The 17,586-nt window shown below is 39.3% G+C and overlaps 1 protein-coding gene across 2 annotated transcripts in view; it reads left to right on the plus strand.

The window, feature by feature from the left end:
• Positions 1 to 17,586, plus strand: part of CDK19 (cyclin dependent kinase 19) — a 111,388-nt gene that overhangs the window by 82,830 nt on the left and 10,972 nt on the right. For both annotated transcript variants that reach the window (XM_027454709.3, XM_038175800.2), the window contains 5 exons: positions 11,298 to 11,441; positions 11,707 to 11,776; positions 12,965 to 13,037; positions 15,806 to 15,903; positions 17,431 to 17,509. In XM_027454709.3, coding sequence (XP_027310510.1) covers positions 11,298 to 11,441; positions 11,707 to 11,776; positions 12,965 to 13,037; positions 15,806 to 15,903; positions 17,431 to 17,509 — 464 coding nt within the window. The remainder of the gene's footprint in view (positions 1 to 11,297; positions 11,442 to 11,706; positions 11,777 to 12,964; positions 13,038 to 15,805; positions 15,904 to 17,430; positions 17,510 to 17,586) is intronic.

A 17,586-nucleotide genomic window follows, 5' to 3' on the forward strand; every position in this document is an offset into this window, starting at 1 on the left:
AATGGCAAGATGCTTGGTATAGTTTATTTTACATAGCTGTTTTCTTATGCCTTATGTATAGTACCAAAAATTGTATCATTATAAATATCAATAAAATCAGGCTAAAAGCATGGTCATATCTACTTTGGTCTATTCTTTCTCAGTGTTGTCACTGTGAGAAATGCTTTTGTTTGAATTTACAAGGAATGCATTGTCATTGGTTCTCTATGGCAAAACATTGAACATTGTCCTGCACAGTTGCTACAAAATTCAGATGTTTTGCATGATTTTTACTGGCTTTTAGTTTTATTTTTTTTCTGGTGTATGTTCTATAGTCTGTATCTCATACTCCTCTTTTTTGTATCTTCACATATAATGTGCATACCAGCGAGTGTGCTTCTGAAATTATTGGTAGGGTATTCATAATATCCTGGACACTGCCAGCTATAGTGTCCAGTTTGTTTCTATTTTTGTATTAAAGCCTTTGTATATGCTTGCTTGCATCTAAATAATTATTGTACGTGATCACAGAATGAAAACAATTTGACTTTGGTTGTGTTTTATGGACCTGATGTCAGTTACATTTTGTGGATTTAACTCTGGGGAAAAATTGGACTCAATACAGTCTGTATAGAAATAATTAGGCATTACGCAAAATTAAGTGGTAGGGTTTTTACTGACATTTTTCCCTTTATTTATCATGTCCCTTCATCCTCATGAAATATTGTACTTTTCATTTATTTGCTTGCTGAACAGGAAGTTGTTCTTAACAAGTATAACATCATATTTTGAGGAGGGAGACCCAGGAATCAGGAAAGTACTGTTGCTAAAAACAGAGAAATATCTTCCACTTTCTGCATGTTAAAAGGATAGTACAAAGTCTATGTTAGTTTCATGGGGAATAATACGAGTATCCTGAACTGTGAACATTTATAATCTAAGCCCTACTTGTTAATAAAGTTTCCTATATAATCTGCTACCATAGTTACAAGCAACTAATTTACCAGAGGTATACAAACTGGGAGAAATGGTGTTGTAGAAGTCAAAGTTCACTTTCTATTCTATTACCACAATATAAATGTGTACTAAATTTATTGTAGCCTGTGGAAGCCTTGGTTTGAATTTCCAGCACCATCATTCAAAAGCAGAATCTGTTCCCATATGTTCATTAGATCCTACTGCTCCGTACAGCATGCAAAGAAAAGTAACTTGAACAAGCTTCAGGTGAAAGCACATGACCTGGAAAATATAAAATGTTTGTGATCATGGGAAAATATAAACTGCTTGTGATCATGGAAACATTAATAAAATTACTGAACTCTCAAAAATTCTGCAGTACAGCAGAAAATGTTGTTATACTGAAAAATACTAAAGAAACAAGGTTGAAGCTTCATGGTTCGATACTCCTTTCATTGATGGGCAAAGCCTTCTGCAATACAATTTTAAGGAAAAATAAAGGAAATGATTGATGCAAAATGAAGGAGAAAGTAAACTGGCTGTCAGGTTGAAAAGTGGCATTAGTCAGAGTTTTTGCATTCTGGGCATATCAAAATAGGCAATAAAATGACTTTGCAAGTAAAATAAGTAAGGGCTTTTCTATCATAAGCTTTTAAGAAAGCATATAAGTCTCTACTGTGATTCATTCTGGGACATCTTATAGCATTATACCAAGCAAAGAGCACAGTTAGGGCTTGTTTTTATCAAGTTGCAGCTTGTATAGTTAGCAGTGCTATCAGGTAACATCATCTTACCTTTCCTTATCACTTGCCCTAATTAATGAAGTAGTATATTTGATGAATGGTATCGATTTACAGAATTTTAGATGGTCTGGATTTTGTTGTCAAAAAAGTTCTTCAGCGTGATCCCTCAACCACCCCTTAGGTAAGACTAAAACACTGTCCTGCCCCAGAGAAGGATGGGGTTGTTTATTATGAAAAACCAACCTGAGAACCCAAGGTATCTCTTCAGCTTAGTTCCCTTTCCTCACTTGTCTAGATTGTAAGTCAGCAGGGCCATGTGGCAGCTGTGTTTTCCAGCCCAAGCAAGATTTACATATAGAAAAGCTGTAATTTAAAGCTTGGGCTGCACGCTGTCACCTTGTTCTGTTTCCAGACTGACACACGGATATGGAAGCTGGAAACGTGTGAAAGGTAGAAGCGGGTGTCTGAATGCCTCGATCATCAGAATGAGCCCTATCTGGAAAATCTTGGTGAACCAGAAACGACAAATGGGGCCAACCAGAAGACTGAGTAGTCTTTAGGAAGAAAAAGATTGCAGGAGGGGGGTTCCCCACCTGTGGTCTGTGGACCATAGGAGTATGGGGAGTGCTTTTAAATGTCCTGAGGTCATTTAGAAGGTAAATCCATAGTCAGTTACCTTCTGTTTGCTGCAGAGGGATCTACATCCTTGTTTGTTAAAGACTTTCATTTTGGGGAAAAGGGGTTGTTGGAAAACTAGAAAAGAAAAAGAGAAGTTTAGAAAATACTCAATTTACGTGCTCTGAAAAGAAAAACTCAGGATATGCTAGGAAGGGAGCCTTGTTCATGCCCTGGGCAATGTTATACGACATGGGAAGTAATTGGATTCAGATGATATTTTGTGGTAAACTTATTTTGGCATGTGGTAAACTTTCTTCATTTTGATTATCACCGTTGTTCTCATTCTTTTTTCTGAGAGGCAAAACATTTGAATACCGAAGATTAATTGTTGCTCTCTTATCTAGTTATTGCAGGTACTAGATGATTTACTGCTGTTTTTTTCCTCTTGCTTGACAGTGATCTCTAAAATAGTATACACTTTGTTAAAAACAAATCATTTACTATCCTCCACAATCTTACCACAGCCGTCACCTAAAAAAGTGAAGCTTTATAAAGGGTCATTTATTAGGTTATTTGAGGAAAACATTTGAAAGCTACATTAATTAGTATTTTATGAAACTTGAGATGCTGACAGCATCCCAAGGGATATCATCCACAGGTTTGTTATACAGCTCACATTTCAACTGTTTTCAGATCCAGCATACAAGTTCTTCTAACTGCTTTGTTGCTCTCATGTATATTATATATTCTTAAAGATATTGATGTTTAGAAATAAGCTGGTAAAGCCTGTGGCAGTTGTAAACTCCGAAGAGCCTGGGATATGTGTTCAAGTGTCCACAAGCTTAAGAATTAGGAGAATGAGGACTTACAGTGCAGTGGGTCAGACCTGTCTCTGATGTAAATCCAGGGGATGTTCTCTAATGTGGGGCGGACAGAAGGTTTATCTTGTGGGACAATAAGCTGGGTCTCAGGGGACATAGATTTAAATATGAATTCAGTCCCAAGTGTTGTATGTAGTTCACACCATGTCATTTAATCCATCCCCTGTGCTGCTCCATTATCTGTAAAATGGGGATGCTACTTAATGGTAGCTTCCTGAAGATAGAATCAGTTAATGATAACAGGGAGCTCCTATTAAAGTGTTATCAATTTCTTGGTTGTTGTTAACTTTGTAAATTTTTTGTAAAAATTTGCCTGAGAAACTGGGATGTTATTTAGCATCTGTTAAGAACTACACACTTTATGGACTTACTAACAAAAAACAAACAAGCAAAGAAATCCCACTGAATTGTCAGTCACACCTTGAATCTGCCAATTATTCTGATTTAGATTGCTCTATAAATTAATCTAAAAATTTCTACCCGTGGTAACCCCATACTTTTTTATATGTTTATGATTCGTCTTCTTCAAAATGTTTGAGGGGAGAAAACAGATGCTTTAGGCTTTTTATTCAATACTTTGGCCTATTTGCTATTGCATGGTGATTATTCTGACTTAACCGTATGTGGATTATTTTAGAGTAGGAGAAATAAAATAATAAAATAACAAATATTTAGAAGGCAGAATATCTTCTGTAGCGAAAACTTTGTTGAGAAACGACTTTCAGCAAGAGGTGCCTTCAAACATCCAGCTATGCTTCACACTGTGTACATCAAAAATTGACATTTATGGGCCAAAAAACCCTCCTTGCCCACAGCAGTCTGCCCATTTCTTTTTCTTTCTAATTTCTTTTCCCCTCAGCCTGTTGGTTTCATGTTCTGCCCAGCTGTTAATAATCATGGGGCCTCAGGAGCAAGTGTCCTTCTCCTTCCCCTTCCCCTCCATGCATTTTCACAGAATCACAGAATTTCTTGGTTGGAAGAGACCTCAAGATCATCGAGTCCAACCTCTGACCTAATGCTAACAGTCCCCACTAAACCATATCCCTAAGCTCTACTTCTAAACGTCTTTTAAAGACTTCCAGGGATGGTGACTCCACCACTTCCCTGGGCAGCCTGTTCCAGTATCTAACAACCCTTTTTTGCCCACTTTCTCTTCATACATCAGCTCAGTTTGTATGTGTCAGGATAAATCGTGATTCCTTGGAATGTACTGCGAGCACAATCAAGCTTGCATCTTAGAAGAGATTGGCACTGCTTTTTTTTCTTCCTTTCTTTACAAGACAGTGCACCAAAAGCTAATCTTATTTTCTTAAATTAAACACGAGGTTTTCATTTAAAGATCCAACAGGATGTCTGTTACAAAACCTGGTTCTGTAAACATTTTCCTCTAGCTAACTAATACGGTAGTGAAGGCTTTTAGTGTGCCCTATCTACTGCCAAATCCAGACAGTTCATTCACAGAAGTTGGTTTTCAGACTTTCAATCTACCATCGAAACAAGGTGAATCCTTGCGGTGCGGGGGGATATTTTGGTAAATTCATCGGTTTGGTCTTCAGGCACAGTTATTGCAGCAATGTGAACTGAAACTGGCAGCTCGGCAGCGCTGATTCAGCAGAACGACTCGTTACCAGGACAGTTGGGATTGCTTCACAAGCAGACGCCTTGGCACTAGCTGTGACTGACAGCAGAATTGCATTTCACAGCCCTTCGCTTCGTTGCCTAGCCAATATAGGGGCTTATAATTATGTAGGAGTGATTCCCAGTGCCTTATTAGAAATAGCTGTGAGGTTGGACTCCTTAGAAACAGAAGCGTTAAGGGATCATGAGGGGTGCTGTTGGGAAGGAAAAAGGGGCCTCTCTGGGCATCTAAGGGGCAAGATTTCTTCATGTGCACTCCCTGTTGACTGAAATAAGGTAGGCATCAAAACCTTTAGTGATACCCGGAAAAGACTGTCTTGACTTGTGAATGGAAGAGGCCACGAAAATACTCTTCACACATGTTCCTTGTAATAACTCGGAGTACCGGATAGCAGGGCTTTTGCTCGTCTTATGTTAGCACTAGAAGGTGTCGACATGCCGGACCTAGTAAAAATAGTCGTAATAGTTACTGACACAAACCAAATGAGAGGACACGACAGGCCATAAACTCCTTGTCCCTCTGCATTTTAGCATGGAGTTAACCTCCAAAGAGCCCCATTGTGAACAGAAAGCTGGTTTGTTAAGATATTCTGATACAGAATCCTGCATTTAATTAGGCATGAGGGAAAAAAAAAAAAAGTGTATTTCCCTTTCAAAGAGCACGTCCTGCTGTCTTTTCATCCACTACAGTTCAGGAGAGTGCAGAAAATGGCAACAATTCTCTAATGTGCTATGCTATTTGTGCAGTATAGATTGTACAGGATTGGAGATGTTACCTACAGCGATGGACTAAGATGGAAAAAGGTGGAGAGGGAAATGGAAAATTAATGGTAAAGCCCTGTAATTAGGAGTCAGGAGTTCCTGGCCTTCCAGCCCTGTGACCAGGTGATACCACTGAGCATTTTTGCATGGGATGAAGCGAACGTGCAAAACTGTGGGTGTTCCCTGAAGAGCTTTGTAAATGCTGTTTTACCAAACGGTGGCAAATCTTGCCAGTCCTTAATTCTTTCCTACTTCCTTTACTTGCTGCGCTTGTTTGAGATTTGGTAGGGGGAAGCAGCCCTCGGGCTACAAAGCTGCCCTTTGTGTCACCCGTTATACTTCTCGTGCTTTTGATGAGTTGTCGCTAAAAGAACATTTTTCCTCTGCTTTTGTTTCCTTGCGAAGCTTTGGCAGCCTGCCCGCGTAATGCTTGGACCCCACGAGGTGTAAGCACTGCAGTTGCTGGAACAAAAGCAGCAGTACGTGCTTCGCTATGTCTTGGAGGTACCGTAGCTGGCATAAAAATAACAGCCCTCTGCCTTCTCTGACGCATCCGAAGGCTTAGGATTAGGGAGAAAACAAGGCTGTAACACGCTGCCCTCCCCAGAGCTCAGCACTTGCCCCAGTGACCTAGTTCCCTGCCCTGCATCAGAAAAATATTGGTATAAGTTCAGGTTTTTTGCTTTGTGCTGCAACTGCTGCTAAGTTTGCCTTTTGCCTGCCTTGAGGATGCCTGTCTACATCAGTACATGGATTGCACAAGGAAAACAGAAAGTTGCATATGAATTCATAAATCTGGAATTTCTAAATTTTGGGACGTGAATGTCTGTAAATTAAAATTTGAGTTCTTTAATGTGGATTCTTTGCAGTTGTGTTTTTGCTTCACAAAAGGACTTACTGCTGCCCCTCATCTTACTGCCACTCCCCATACTAAGTCTACTATAGCTGTGTTGTCATGCTTACAGTAGTAAGTTACGTGTAGTCTTGCCAATTAATATGTCTAATGCATGGCAGAAGCCTGAAGTCGTATCATCACAGGTTCTTCATTTAATACAAGTATACCGAGGAAATTTAGAAATAGAAAATAGAAATTTAAATGGGAGTGTAAATAATCTGACGACTTAAAATAATACAGTATAAACTTCTGTTTTTCAGTGAAGTTCTGTTGCAGTGCTGGTTGTTAAAGATCAGTAAGATGTTGCCTAACCTGTAACCAAGCGATATCCAATTTCTGACCCCTTGCTCACCGCCTGACAGTTTTTTCGCTTCCCTCGGAAAAATCTGTTGCGTTTAAATGTTTGACCCATTATCAATTCTTCCTAGGTGTCAGATTTAAGACTAGTGACCTCTCTTTCTTCAGCCTTCTGTTTTGCTGCCTGAAGTTTAAGTGAAATACACAAAAACTGAGACCTCTTTGTAAGAAAGAGAAGACCTTTTTTGTGTGTGTATGTGATAGAAACGGGTATGTTGTGAGAGCAACAGGTATTCACCATAATGGAGAAAAAAAAAAAAAGAGAAATTCTCTTTAAAAATGTATTATTTCTCTTTAATGTCTAGGCATTTAAAATGAGGCTAAAAATGAATAAACTCTTACAGGGTCTCTATGCTCGTAAGTACAGTGGTATAGGGGAAGTTTGGCTGGAAAGTTGCCCAGCAGAAAAGGGATAGCCTCTTGGTTGGCAGCTGGCTGAACGTGAGCCAGCAGAGTGCCCAGGTGGCCAAGAATATCAGGACAATTTTCTTCATACAGAGGGTGGTTAAGCATTGGAAAGGGCTGCCCAGGGAGTTGGTGGGGTCACCATCCCTGGAGATGTTTGACGTGTGTATGTGGCTCTGAGGGGATGTGGTTTAATGAGGGACTTGGTAGGTCAGGTTGGTGGTTGGACTTGATGATCTTGAAGGTCGTTTCCAACCTAGATGATTCTGTGATTACACCAACTGATATTTATCTGAAAAATTAGACACATTTGCCTGGACAGCCCCTTTGCAGGTTTCCAATGTCTTGGATTATTTGTTGTCCTTGCCTTGATCTGAAGGATTTGGTGAATCTTGCATAAATGTGGTAGCTCCTACATGTGACCCAGGGTGCCTTCTTTGGGCTTTAGCCTTTGCTAACTAGATAATTGGTACCCTGGTTGAAGCATTAACCCTCGACAGACATAGAGAAGGTGTATTCTGGCATCACTTTTCTGTTCTCTTCCTTTACCGGTGTTTGCACATATTCTAAAATCTAGACTTTGTATTCAAACCAGAAGAAAAAATTCCAGGTTGGTTGAGCTACTGATGCTATGAAATGAAACCTCGCCATTGTTGAGTTCCCTGTTGGTTGCAGCTGAATTGATGATTTTTCTTTCCATTTCTTATTTTCTTCAACAGTTTTATTAAAGAATGAGTCCTGTCTTCAAATGAAACATTTTAGTTAATATGCATGGGAAAAGATGTTTCATTTTTGCGAATCAAGGCTATTGCTCAATGAATTGTCTTATTGTCTTAAATTGCCTTAATATTCTTAGAGAATGTTTGCAAAATACTGAAACAAATGCAGCAGTGAGATTATTCTGCCATAGAAAGGAAAGAATACACGAGCATTTGTGTGTTTAATCAGCCCTATCATTACATGAGCTTTATTGGCATCCTTTTGTACTTGCTCCTTGGCTACAGCACTGAAGTGGAGTGGGTCATGTAGGATTTTCTCAGATTTAGTTGCTGACCTATAAAGCTATCACGGTCACAGTTTTGTTGTTATAAAACATTATAAGAAACTCCTGTCGTGTTAGAGGTAGACGTGCACTAGAGTAATAATGCACTGGGGCTGAAAAATACAGCTTAAAACACAAAAGCACTAAAGGCCATCTTTTGAGGGGCAGCACTTCTTATTTGGGTTACATTGTTTGATTCTAATAGGATGTAATAGTCATTAATCTTTATTAAGGACCACAGACCAAAACCATTTGAAATGGCACCTGGTGGGGAAATTTCTAATTGTTGCCACATATTTCCGCAGTCAGATCTGAAGTTTGTATTTGGTTGCCTAACATGAGCAATGTGGGAGATAAATACCAATTAGGGATGTTTGCATTCAAGAAGCTCTTAAACTTGCCAGAATCTAACAAAGTATTCCTGCTAGAAGAGTGCCACATGTGGTAAATAATCACTGTAAATTATGAATGCTATTAATAAAAAAAAGGGGAGGGGGGGGGAACCTAGACAAATCTGGCAGAAAAGCATGAACTGTGAGAATGGTTTCAATATGTGCCAAGGATGTGCTCAAGATCAGGTTACAAAGGAGTCAGGCTGACAAAGGGAAGAGCCTGACCTGCCTGTGCTACAAGGCTATCAGGCCTTTTCCAGCTGTTTAATCTTCACCTACGGAAATGAAAGCTTCAGGTTTTCTATACTAAGTACTTTGAGGCTGCAGAGTATCTAGCAAGAAACGTGGAGGGTTGAGCCCCAGCACTGTGACCTCCTGGATGACTGGTTGAAGTGTTTTCATGCTTGACTTGTCTAGTAATGCAATCCCATAGCAAATAAAACACCAACTTGGGAGCTGTCAGTGTTTGTTCAGATGCAACTTTCAGTTACCAGTTATTACGATGTCTTTTTTTTATTAATATTGAGTTCTCAGAGGGTTTAAAATGTGCTCTCTGCATTAATCACAAAGGCAGGAGTGGGAGTTCATTGCCACAGTGACAATTCTCCTGCACGGTTCATCTCATGAATGGGCAGAGCTTGCTGTGTCAAGTCAGGGACATTTCCTAGTTCAATTTTGCTGTCAACAAGAATACTAGGTGTTAGTTTTTTTGTTTGTTTGTTTTTTCAATCCTTCAGATGGAAAAATCAGTCTGGACTCAGCAGTTGCAAATAGAAGAATGAGCAGAGGCCCAGATTTTCCCTAACTATGACAATGAGCACTGCAGAAAGCCAGGGTAGCCAACAGGGTTACAACCTCTTGGGCCTCTAGATAAGCCATCTCCAAAAGGGCTTGCTATCTAGTGTGAAAATGAGTCAATAGATGTCATTAAATTAACATGTTATTCTTCAAATAATAAATAATTTCCATACTGGAGTAGATAAGTTATACCTACTGCCCAAGTAGGAGTTGTGATTAATATGCCGTATTACCCGCCGGAGCAGATAAAATCTCAAGAGCTGGAGATCTTGTTTTCATGCAGATAAGGCTAATGAGAGAATCAAAGGAAGATAAAAGCTTGAAAAAGTGATGTAACGCATGGAGCAAGTTACATCCTGTTGAAACTGTAAAGTAAAAAAAGTAGGCGGAAAGGCTTAGATATTGGGACAGCCCTAAAAGCCCAAACTCCATACCTGTAATATAATGGAAAGGGAACGGGCATGTTTTTGCACAGAGTGTGTAATCCCTTCTTCATTCCTTATGATTTCATAGAGAGAGCTGTGCTTTCTTCTCTTCAGAAGACCACATTTCTCTTAGGTGGCGTACTCTAAACAGCACCCGTGACAGGAGGGTGGGATTTTGGGTCTCAGGTTAATTGCAAACAGGTAACAAAACCAAGAGACTTTTCTTGGTGCTCTCTTTGGCCTGAATCTAATAAACCAAACTCCAGTTAGGTATTTTTTTTTATCTATTAGATTTTAAATTGTTCTGCATTTATCCTATAATTTAATAAAATCCAGAAGGTTTCTCAGTGTCATCTAGTTTAACCTCAACTATTAAGCAAGGCTCCACAGTCATTACTCATCTGATCTCAACATCTTTTTCCAGAGGTATACCCCAGACACATTGCATTTGTCAATGTAGCAAATCCTTTTCTTCTTTTTTTTTTCTTTTTTTTTTTTTTTTCTGCTAGTAACCTTTTCCTCACTGACAAATTCACACTTTTGTTTTCTGATGCATAGTAAAGCACTTGGGTCATGCAGAACACTAAGATGGTGGTGATAGTAATAACTGCAGTGATTATATAAAAGCGAGAGATTTTTCCTCCTGTGAATGAAGCTATTGTTCTTGTCCACAATATATTTAATTTTGAAAAGCATATTAATGAGAAATTTATGAAAAAGAGGTTGATACCTTCATAAAAGCATCAGTAAATTATGCTGTTCTGTGCATGTGCATGAGATACAGATGAAACGGTTCCAGTGTTGTTCCAGTGGGAGTTAGTTGTCAAGTATGATTTTTTCTTTTTAATTTATTAATCACTCTTCTACTCTTAATTAAAATTAGGCTCTTTTTTTCTCCATTTAAAGTAGCTTACGCTATTTGTCTAAGCATGTGAATCACTGGCTCTTTTCCTTATCAGCGTGTATTTAGTTATCAATTATCTGTTCAGAATTGTTCTGAAATGTGCTACAACTTTTAGATCAATGTATGTTTGTGGGGGATTAATGTTGTGGTTTTGATGGTCAGTTTAATGCCGCTTAAGGTATGTTGTCAACAAATACTGCATAGGTTTCTGCCTTAACTGTGAATACATTAATTAGGTGCTGGACTGCCAGCATACAACTTGAAACAGAATTTGGAGATTGTCTAATTTTGCTTGGGGAAAAAAAAACACCCATCTCCCCAGATTTTATCCTTTTTAATTTATTATACTAACGTATTATTTTTTAAAATACTATATGAAATCATACAGTGAGACATTTTATCTTACTATGATTATACATATTTTTGAAAAACCATACAGAAACGAATATCTGAGTGATAATGTGCAGTAAATTTACATGAATGATCTTCCTTCTTCCTTAGATATTTGGGCAATTGGCTGCATATTTGCTGAACTATTGACATCGGAACCTATATTTCACTGTCGTCAGGAGGACATCAAAACGAGTAATCCCTTTCATCACGATCAGCTAGATCGCATTTTCAGCGTAATGGGGTTCCCTGCAGGTAATTTATTTTCATTAAAGGTTCAGGCATAATGCTACTAGGTTGATTTTTTTTTTTTTTTCCTGAAGGAAATGACTAGTTGTTTGCATAGGTGTGAAGAAACTGTCAGTTTGATAGATTTGGAAATGCTGACGGGTATGGAACAATAGCACATGCCAACAAACTTAAGTCAAACAATCTCTGTAGTTATTTCTTCTTGTGTGTTACTTAACATTCACTTCCAGAATTGTAGATGCTTCTCCTCTTTCTTTTTCCCCCACCAAAGATAAAGATTGGGAAGACATACGAAAGATGCCAGAATACCCAACTCTTCAGAAAGATTTTAGAAGAACAACGTAAGTGATGATAAAAGCACATTTCAGTGAATGTGGGGGAGAGGCAGAAATTGGCCCCTATTGTCTTGAAACTTTTTCAGGGGGGTGGGGTTTTGGAGTGTTGGGGTTCCAAAGCTGTGACAGATGTTCTGTTTTGAATTAGCTGTTTTGCGTGAATGGAGTTCTCTCCCTCAGGTACTTGTTAAAAGCATCAGCTGAGTTACCTCCTTATTTCTTTAGAAGGGATCATTTGACGTGCAATTTAATTTATGGCAGGCACAGACAAACAAAGTTGGTTTAACCAGTTGTATTACATGTTCAAGGTAACTTCATTCATTTTGTGAGAGAAGGAAGAGGGAAACACCTCTTGGTCCTTTTGTCCAGCATAGACCTGGAGACAGTAAAGTAGTGGCAGAAGTTTCTGCACGAAGGTCATGCGTTCAATAGGTCGTGATGTAAAGCCTATCTGGGATCTGAGAACTTCCTTTTTCTAGTGTTGCCAAGGGCTTTGGCTAAATTAGTCAGTAGTGGTGATGATAGATCAGAAGGTAGAAGGAACAACACAGACTTATGCTATAATGCAGGGGACAGGGATATGGGAGTTTGGGGTTCTGTTTCCAGCTTGCCATGGATTCATTATGTTGGCTTTAGACAAGATGTGAAGCTTATCTGTGCACAAGGCTTCTTTCTTTTGAAAGTGGCTGTAGTTAACCTCTGGATTTGCAGATTCAAGGCCAGGCACAGGTCATAAATGGTTGGGGCGTTTTCGAGCTTGGGAACTATAAGGACTGTGTGGTTTGCTGCAGGTTGGGGAGACAGAAAGGTTAACTTCTCTGCCAAATCCCAACTGGAAACAATAGCTTAACTGTTAGAAACTGCTCTACACCTTCTGTGGTGGAGTTGCTTTGGAAAACAAGTGTGAACTTCAAGTTGAGTTTCTCTGTCATATGCCAATGTCAACAGCTTATCCATACGCTATAAAAAGTTGCATGGTCTGTGGACATAATCTGTGCACAGTCGATACTAATGCTATTAGTGAAAAGCATACATAGTGTCAACTGCTTGATAAGTATCTGACGTATTTTCTGATAGCACTTCTTTTTACAGTTCACTTATTAAAGGCTGGTGGTTTTGTGGTCACTTGGTATACTCCCATATTCTTAATGCTATATTATTTCAGAAATGTCTTTGTTTAACAATATTTTTCAGATATGCCAACAGTAGCCTCATAAAATACATGGAGAAACACAAAGTCAAGCCTGACAGCAAAGTTTTTCTTTTGGTAGGTACAAACCTAAGTCTTCTTTAGTTCTTTATTCTTCTGCGATGACAGGAGTGAAATGCACTTCTGATGTTAATGTCTGTGTCTGTTCTGCCACCTCATTCTACTGAACACTGACATAAAGCAAAGCTAGTTATCACCAACTGGGTAGTTTTGAGATATATTTTCTTCATTTACATTCGTGCTGAGGGTGTGCTTAAACTGCTTGTACTCCAGATCTGAAGCTTTTATGTAATTATTATCTGCAAGGCACTTGTATACCCAGCCTCAGCAAACCCTTGGTCCCACGTGGTTTCAGAGAGCTAAAAAGCTCCCAAGAGAGCAAAACTCTTCTGAAGTAAAGGGAAGAGGAAAGGAAAATAAATGTGCACGTTCAAGAACATCTTGAAGAATTTTTTGTTTTGTTTTGTGAAGGGAGGCATTCACATATGAAGTGTGAGACTTCAAGAAAAAAATAATTAAAATTCCTTAAACTCAGCTTTCTGGGCTAAAATTGGAATGATCTGGAGGAAGAGTCTAACTGAAGAGACTACAGTTATAAGAGACATCATTAGTAAGCCCCTGAATTCCCCTGCTTTCCTACTAATGGTGAAAGCCACCAGAAAGCCTGCTTTTGTGGCAGGGCAAAGAAGGAAATGGGCTGCTGACAGATTTTATGGCTAATTCATCAAGGCTGTGAATGCCAAGTTGAATCATCTGGGGTGGGTAGGCTGCTTTTCCAGGGGCAAATACTAACTAAATCTCTAAAGAATAAAAACTTACCATAGGGTGTTAAAAATATATTAAAAAAGCAAATAAGCTTTTCATGATGGAGAAGTAGTGAGGCAGAGTTATTACAGGGTGATTAAACAGGTAGGTGCCTACCTATGTATTCTGCTGTATAATCGTGAGCATGAGAACTGGGATTTCCTAAGGTCTCTGGGTTCTTTCTGAACATCATGAAGAAAACTTAGTTCACTTAGCAAGGTAGGTTTTCTGTAGTTTTTTTTTCCTTAACCATTCTATAGCAAAGGGCCTCAGTAGTTGCTTTATCTTGTGAAAGATTCTCAAAACAGCAGAGTTTGAAGGTAAGGTGTGCGTTAGGCCTCCAAACTGAGAGACTAGAAATGCATCTAATTCTGAAGCAGACTCCCTGAAGCTCCTTGTTCATGTCAAAGGTAGTAATGCTATTTCTTGAGGTAACCTGCACCTTGCAAGATGACCTACAAGACGTCTGCTTCATTGGGCGAGACTTTGCACTAATATGCACAGGATGTGTGGCACGTACAGAATAGGTGAACATGGTACCAAGTAGACCAGTTCAGGGTACCAAGTGACCATTGACAAAGAGGCAGGTACTGTGCCACTCTGCTGACTGACATTGAATGTTCACGTCTACGTGCAAGGGGGAATGTTTTCTGTCCAGGGAGATCCATCTGTTCTTGCTGTTCTGGAAAAGTCACCAGCATTGTATTTATAGCTATCATCTCAGGCCAGCCAGAGCCTGACAATCAGTGAGCTTGAGAGCTGCTGAGAAGTACGAGACTCTGATGAAGTCCAGTCTCACAGGCTTTCTATACTGTATTAGCACTTGCTAACCTGCAAGCAAATTGCATCCAGACTTTTTTTTTTTTAATTATTTTCTTAGAAGCTACAGAAAAACAGACAAAGAAAGCTGTTTGACAGTAGCATCATTGATAGGCAGGATGCCTCCCTTAGAGTGATGTTGTGTGTGGCATCACCTGGGATGGACAAACTCATTATATCCTCTGGGTTAGAGGGGAATGGTTAAGATTGTGAGCAGATCACTTAAAGGTCCTGGATATCTTTAGGTTTTCTGCTGTGGTACAGTAACACTGTCCTTAAATGAAAAAGAATACAAAACATATTTGGAGGCAGCCTTTGGTGAGGATGGAATACATGTATGCCATTTTCTTTTGCTGGCTTTCCAGAGTATTTTTGTTGGAGGCATGGAGGATAGTTTGAGCTACAGTGCCATTCACAGAAGGAATTTTATTTTCACTGTTAACTTGTATTAGGAGAGACTTATGTGAGAGCATGACACCATGCAATATAATCTGAGCACACAAATTTCCCACAGTGAGTTTATCAGAATGTGATAAATGACTAGAAAGGGTATGTTATCCCTATAATTCCTGTTTAATACTACTAATATATTATAATCCTCTTTTATAGCCGGCTGCATTCAGCAGCATTCTAGCTAATAAATTTGTTATTGCTTTCCTCCTGGTAAGGAAAAAAGGTTACTAGGAAGGGTACATTCCTCCTCTTTCTCATCTCAAAATCAATTAGAGTAGGGCTGGGACCTGTGTGCTCTGACTCTGAAATTTTGCTGGTTAGGGAGGTGAAGATTTATTCTTTATGGCTGAAAGTGATACGGAGAGTCTGGTCATACTCGGTCTCTTCTGACACGCTTTTCCTGTGCTAGGGAACAGTATAAAAGTTATACGTGTGTCACAACACTGTTATTTAGAAATCATGCTTTATGAACCTGTAATAGCTGGATTTAATGTTACTTTAGGACAGTGGTTTGGCCTTAGCAATTAATACTGCCTGCTACATTTAGCTGTTTTTATGTGAGAGCCATTCACAGCCATAGTATTTTGTGGCTTTTGGGAATACGCATTCTAGTTCTTGGGTACTTAACAAGAAATGTTAATTTAGGCTTGTCTGGGAAAGCTGCAGATAATTTAACAATTGTGTAAGTTGTATGTTTGAAAAGTGATAGTTTGATGAGCTTTTTGCTGTTTTTAATGTTATGTTTCCAGCTTCAGAAACTTCTTACTATGGACCCTACAAAGAGAATTACCTCAGAGCAGGCTTTGCAGGACCCTTACTTCCAAGAGGATCCTCTGCCTACATCAGAGTATGTATTCCCTCTTCTGTGCTTTTTTTGAGGTCTACTTTCTGCTAAATGCCAGTCCCTATTATGAGATGACAACTGAAAAATTCACAGGTGCCCACCTGTGTCCACAAGATGTAGTAGCTCAGTAGAGCTGCACTGTCTTTATCTACTGGTGCCAGAACTGAGTGGTCATGGCCAACAACCCCCTGTTGCACTGGTGTTGTAATTCTGAGTGAGCTATCAAAGCCAGTGACAGTATTATGCCAGTATTTAGAGAATTCCTCTGTGCCCTGTTCTGTTCTAACTCACAGAGCCCTGCTCTCCATTACTTGGTTTCGTTGCCTCTCTCCCTAGGACTAGGACCATTCTCTGATCTACAGCCTGTTCCCATGCTCTTTTGTGCAGGGTTATTAAAGTATGAGGAGAGAAAAGAGATTAGTGACTACCCAAAGACCCCCAGGCCCCTTGTTCAAGGGGCTTGAGAGTACAGATTTTGTGTATCTGTATATTTTACTCTCATACATGCAAATGGTAGATGCAGTTGCTACTGGCAGACTTTCCCCTTCTAGTTTCTCTTCCCAGTTTTCAGGAGGAGTATGATCTGTAGGAGCTGGATGCAGAGAGACTTCCACCTTTGCTTTCACTGGTTCCTCAGCAAGCAGGCAACAAACACTGGAAGGAGGGAGCAGTCACTGGAGTGCAAATGAAGTTGGGCTGAAACTAGTTTTTTTTTTTTTTTCCTTCATTTTTTTCCCCCTCTGATTAGATAAGCCAAAACACTACTTAGCACCTGGGTTAGGCACTGTTGAGACACTTCAGAAAATCATGCCATGTTGATTGTATCACATTCTAAATGCCTTCAGCAATTCTGAATGTTGGCACAGAAATATAAGAAATTGATACTGGTCAGCATCTACCAGTAAGTTCCTACATAGCATTTACATTATGCTGTCCTACGTAGCTCTATAGCTCCCCAGGGATTACAGGATAACATTATGATAAAGTATCTGCCATAAACACAAAGGAATGTTCTAAATCCTATTAGCCAGGTGAATTTAAAAGCTGTCGTTTCCCTCTACGCAAGACCTGAGAAGCTAATCGAACGTAACTCAGTAGTTGTGATTGGCAAATACATTTGGCAAATACATTTAAGATCGTTTTAAATCAAGTAGGGGCTTACAAGGTGTTAACTCTCACTGGATCAGGCTCTTGATTCAGTGAGCCATGCGTGCTCCAACCAGGTGCTGTGGAACATCTGGCTGCTGTGACACTGTGTTTTGCCATCGGAATCAACAAGTGGTTGCTGTGGCATTTGGGCGTGTTCAACCACGCCACGATTTCTAAATGATGGTCTCATGCCAACAGCAAAGAGATAAGGCAGTATGATCTAGCTGCTGGGATCGGCAGCTTGGGTGTTCAGTGCCGCTCGCTCATGGAAACAGGAATCATGAAATAAAAGAAATTTAAATTGTGTTATATTCATAATTTTAATATAACAGTAAGTAAATATATGTCATATGTAGTTGTTGTGTGTTTACTGTGTTGCAGTGTATTTGCTGGCTGTCAGATTCCATATCCTAAACGAGAATTCCTTAATGAAGATGAACCTGAAGAGAAAGGGGATAAGGTATAATAAACTTTTTTTTTTTTAAAGTATGCAATAAGAAAGAGTTATGGCACTAAAATGAAAACTAATAAACGTGA

The sequence above is a fragment of the Anas platyrhynchos genome, chromosome 3 (genome assembly GCF_047663525.1).
Source record: "Anas platyrhynchos isolate ZD024472 breed Pekin duck chromosome 3, IASCAAS_PekinDuck_T2T, whole genome shotgun sequence".
Taxonomy (NCBI): Eukaryota; Metazoa; Chordata; class Aves; order Anseriformes; family Anatidae; genus Anas; species Anas platyrhynchos.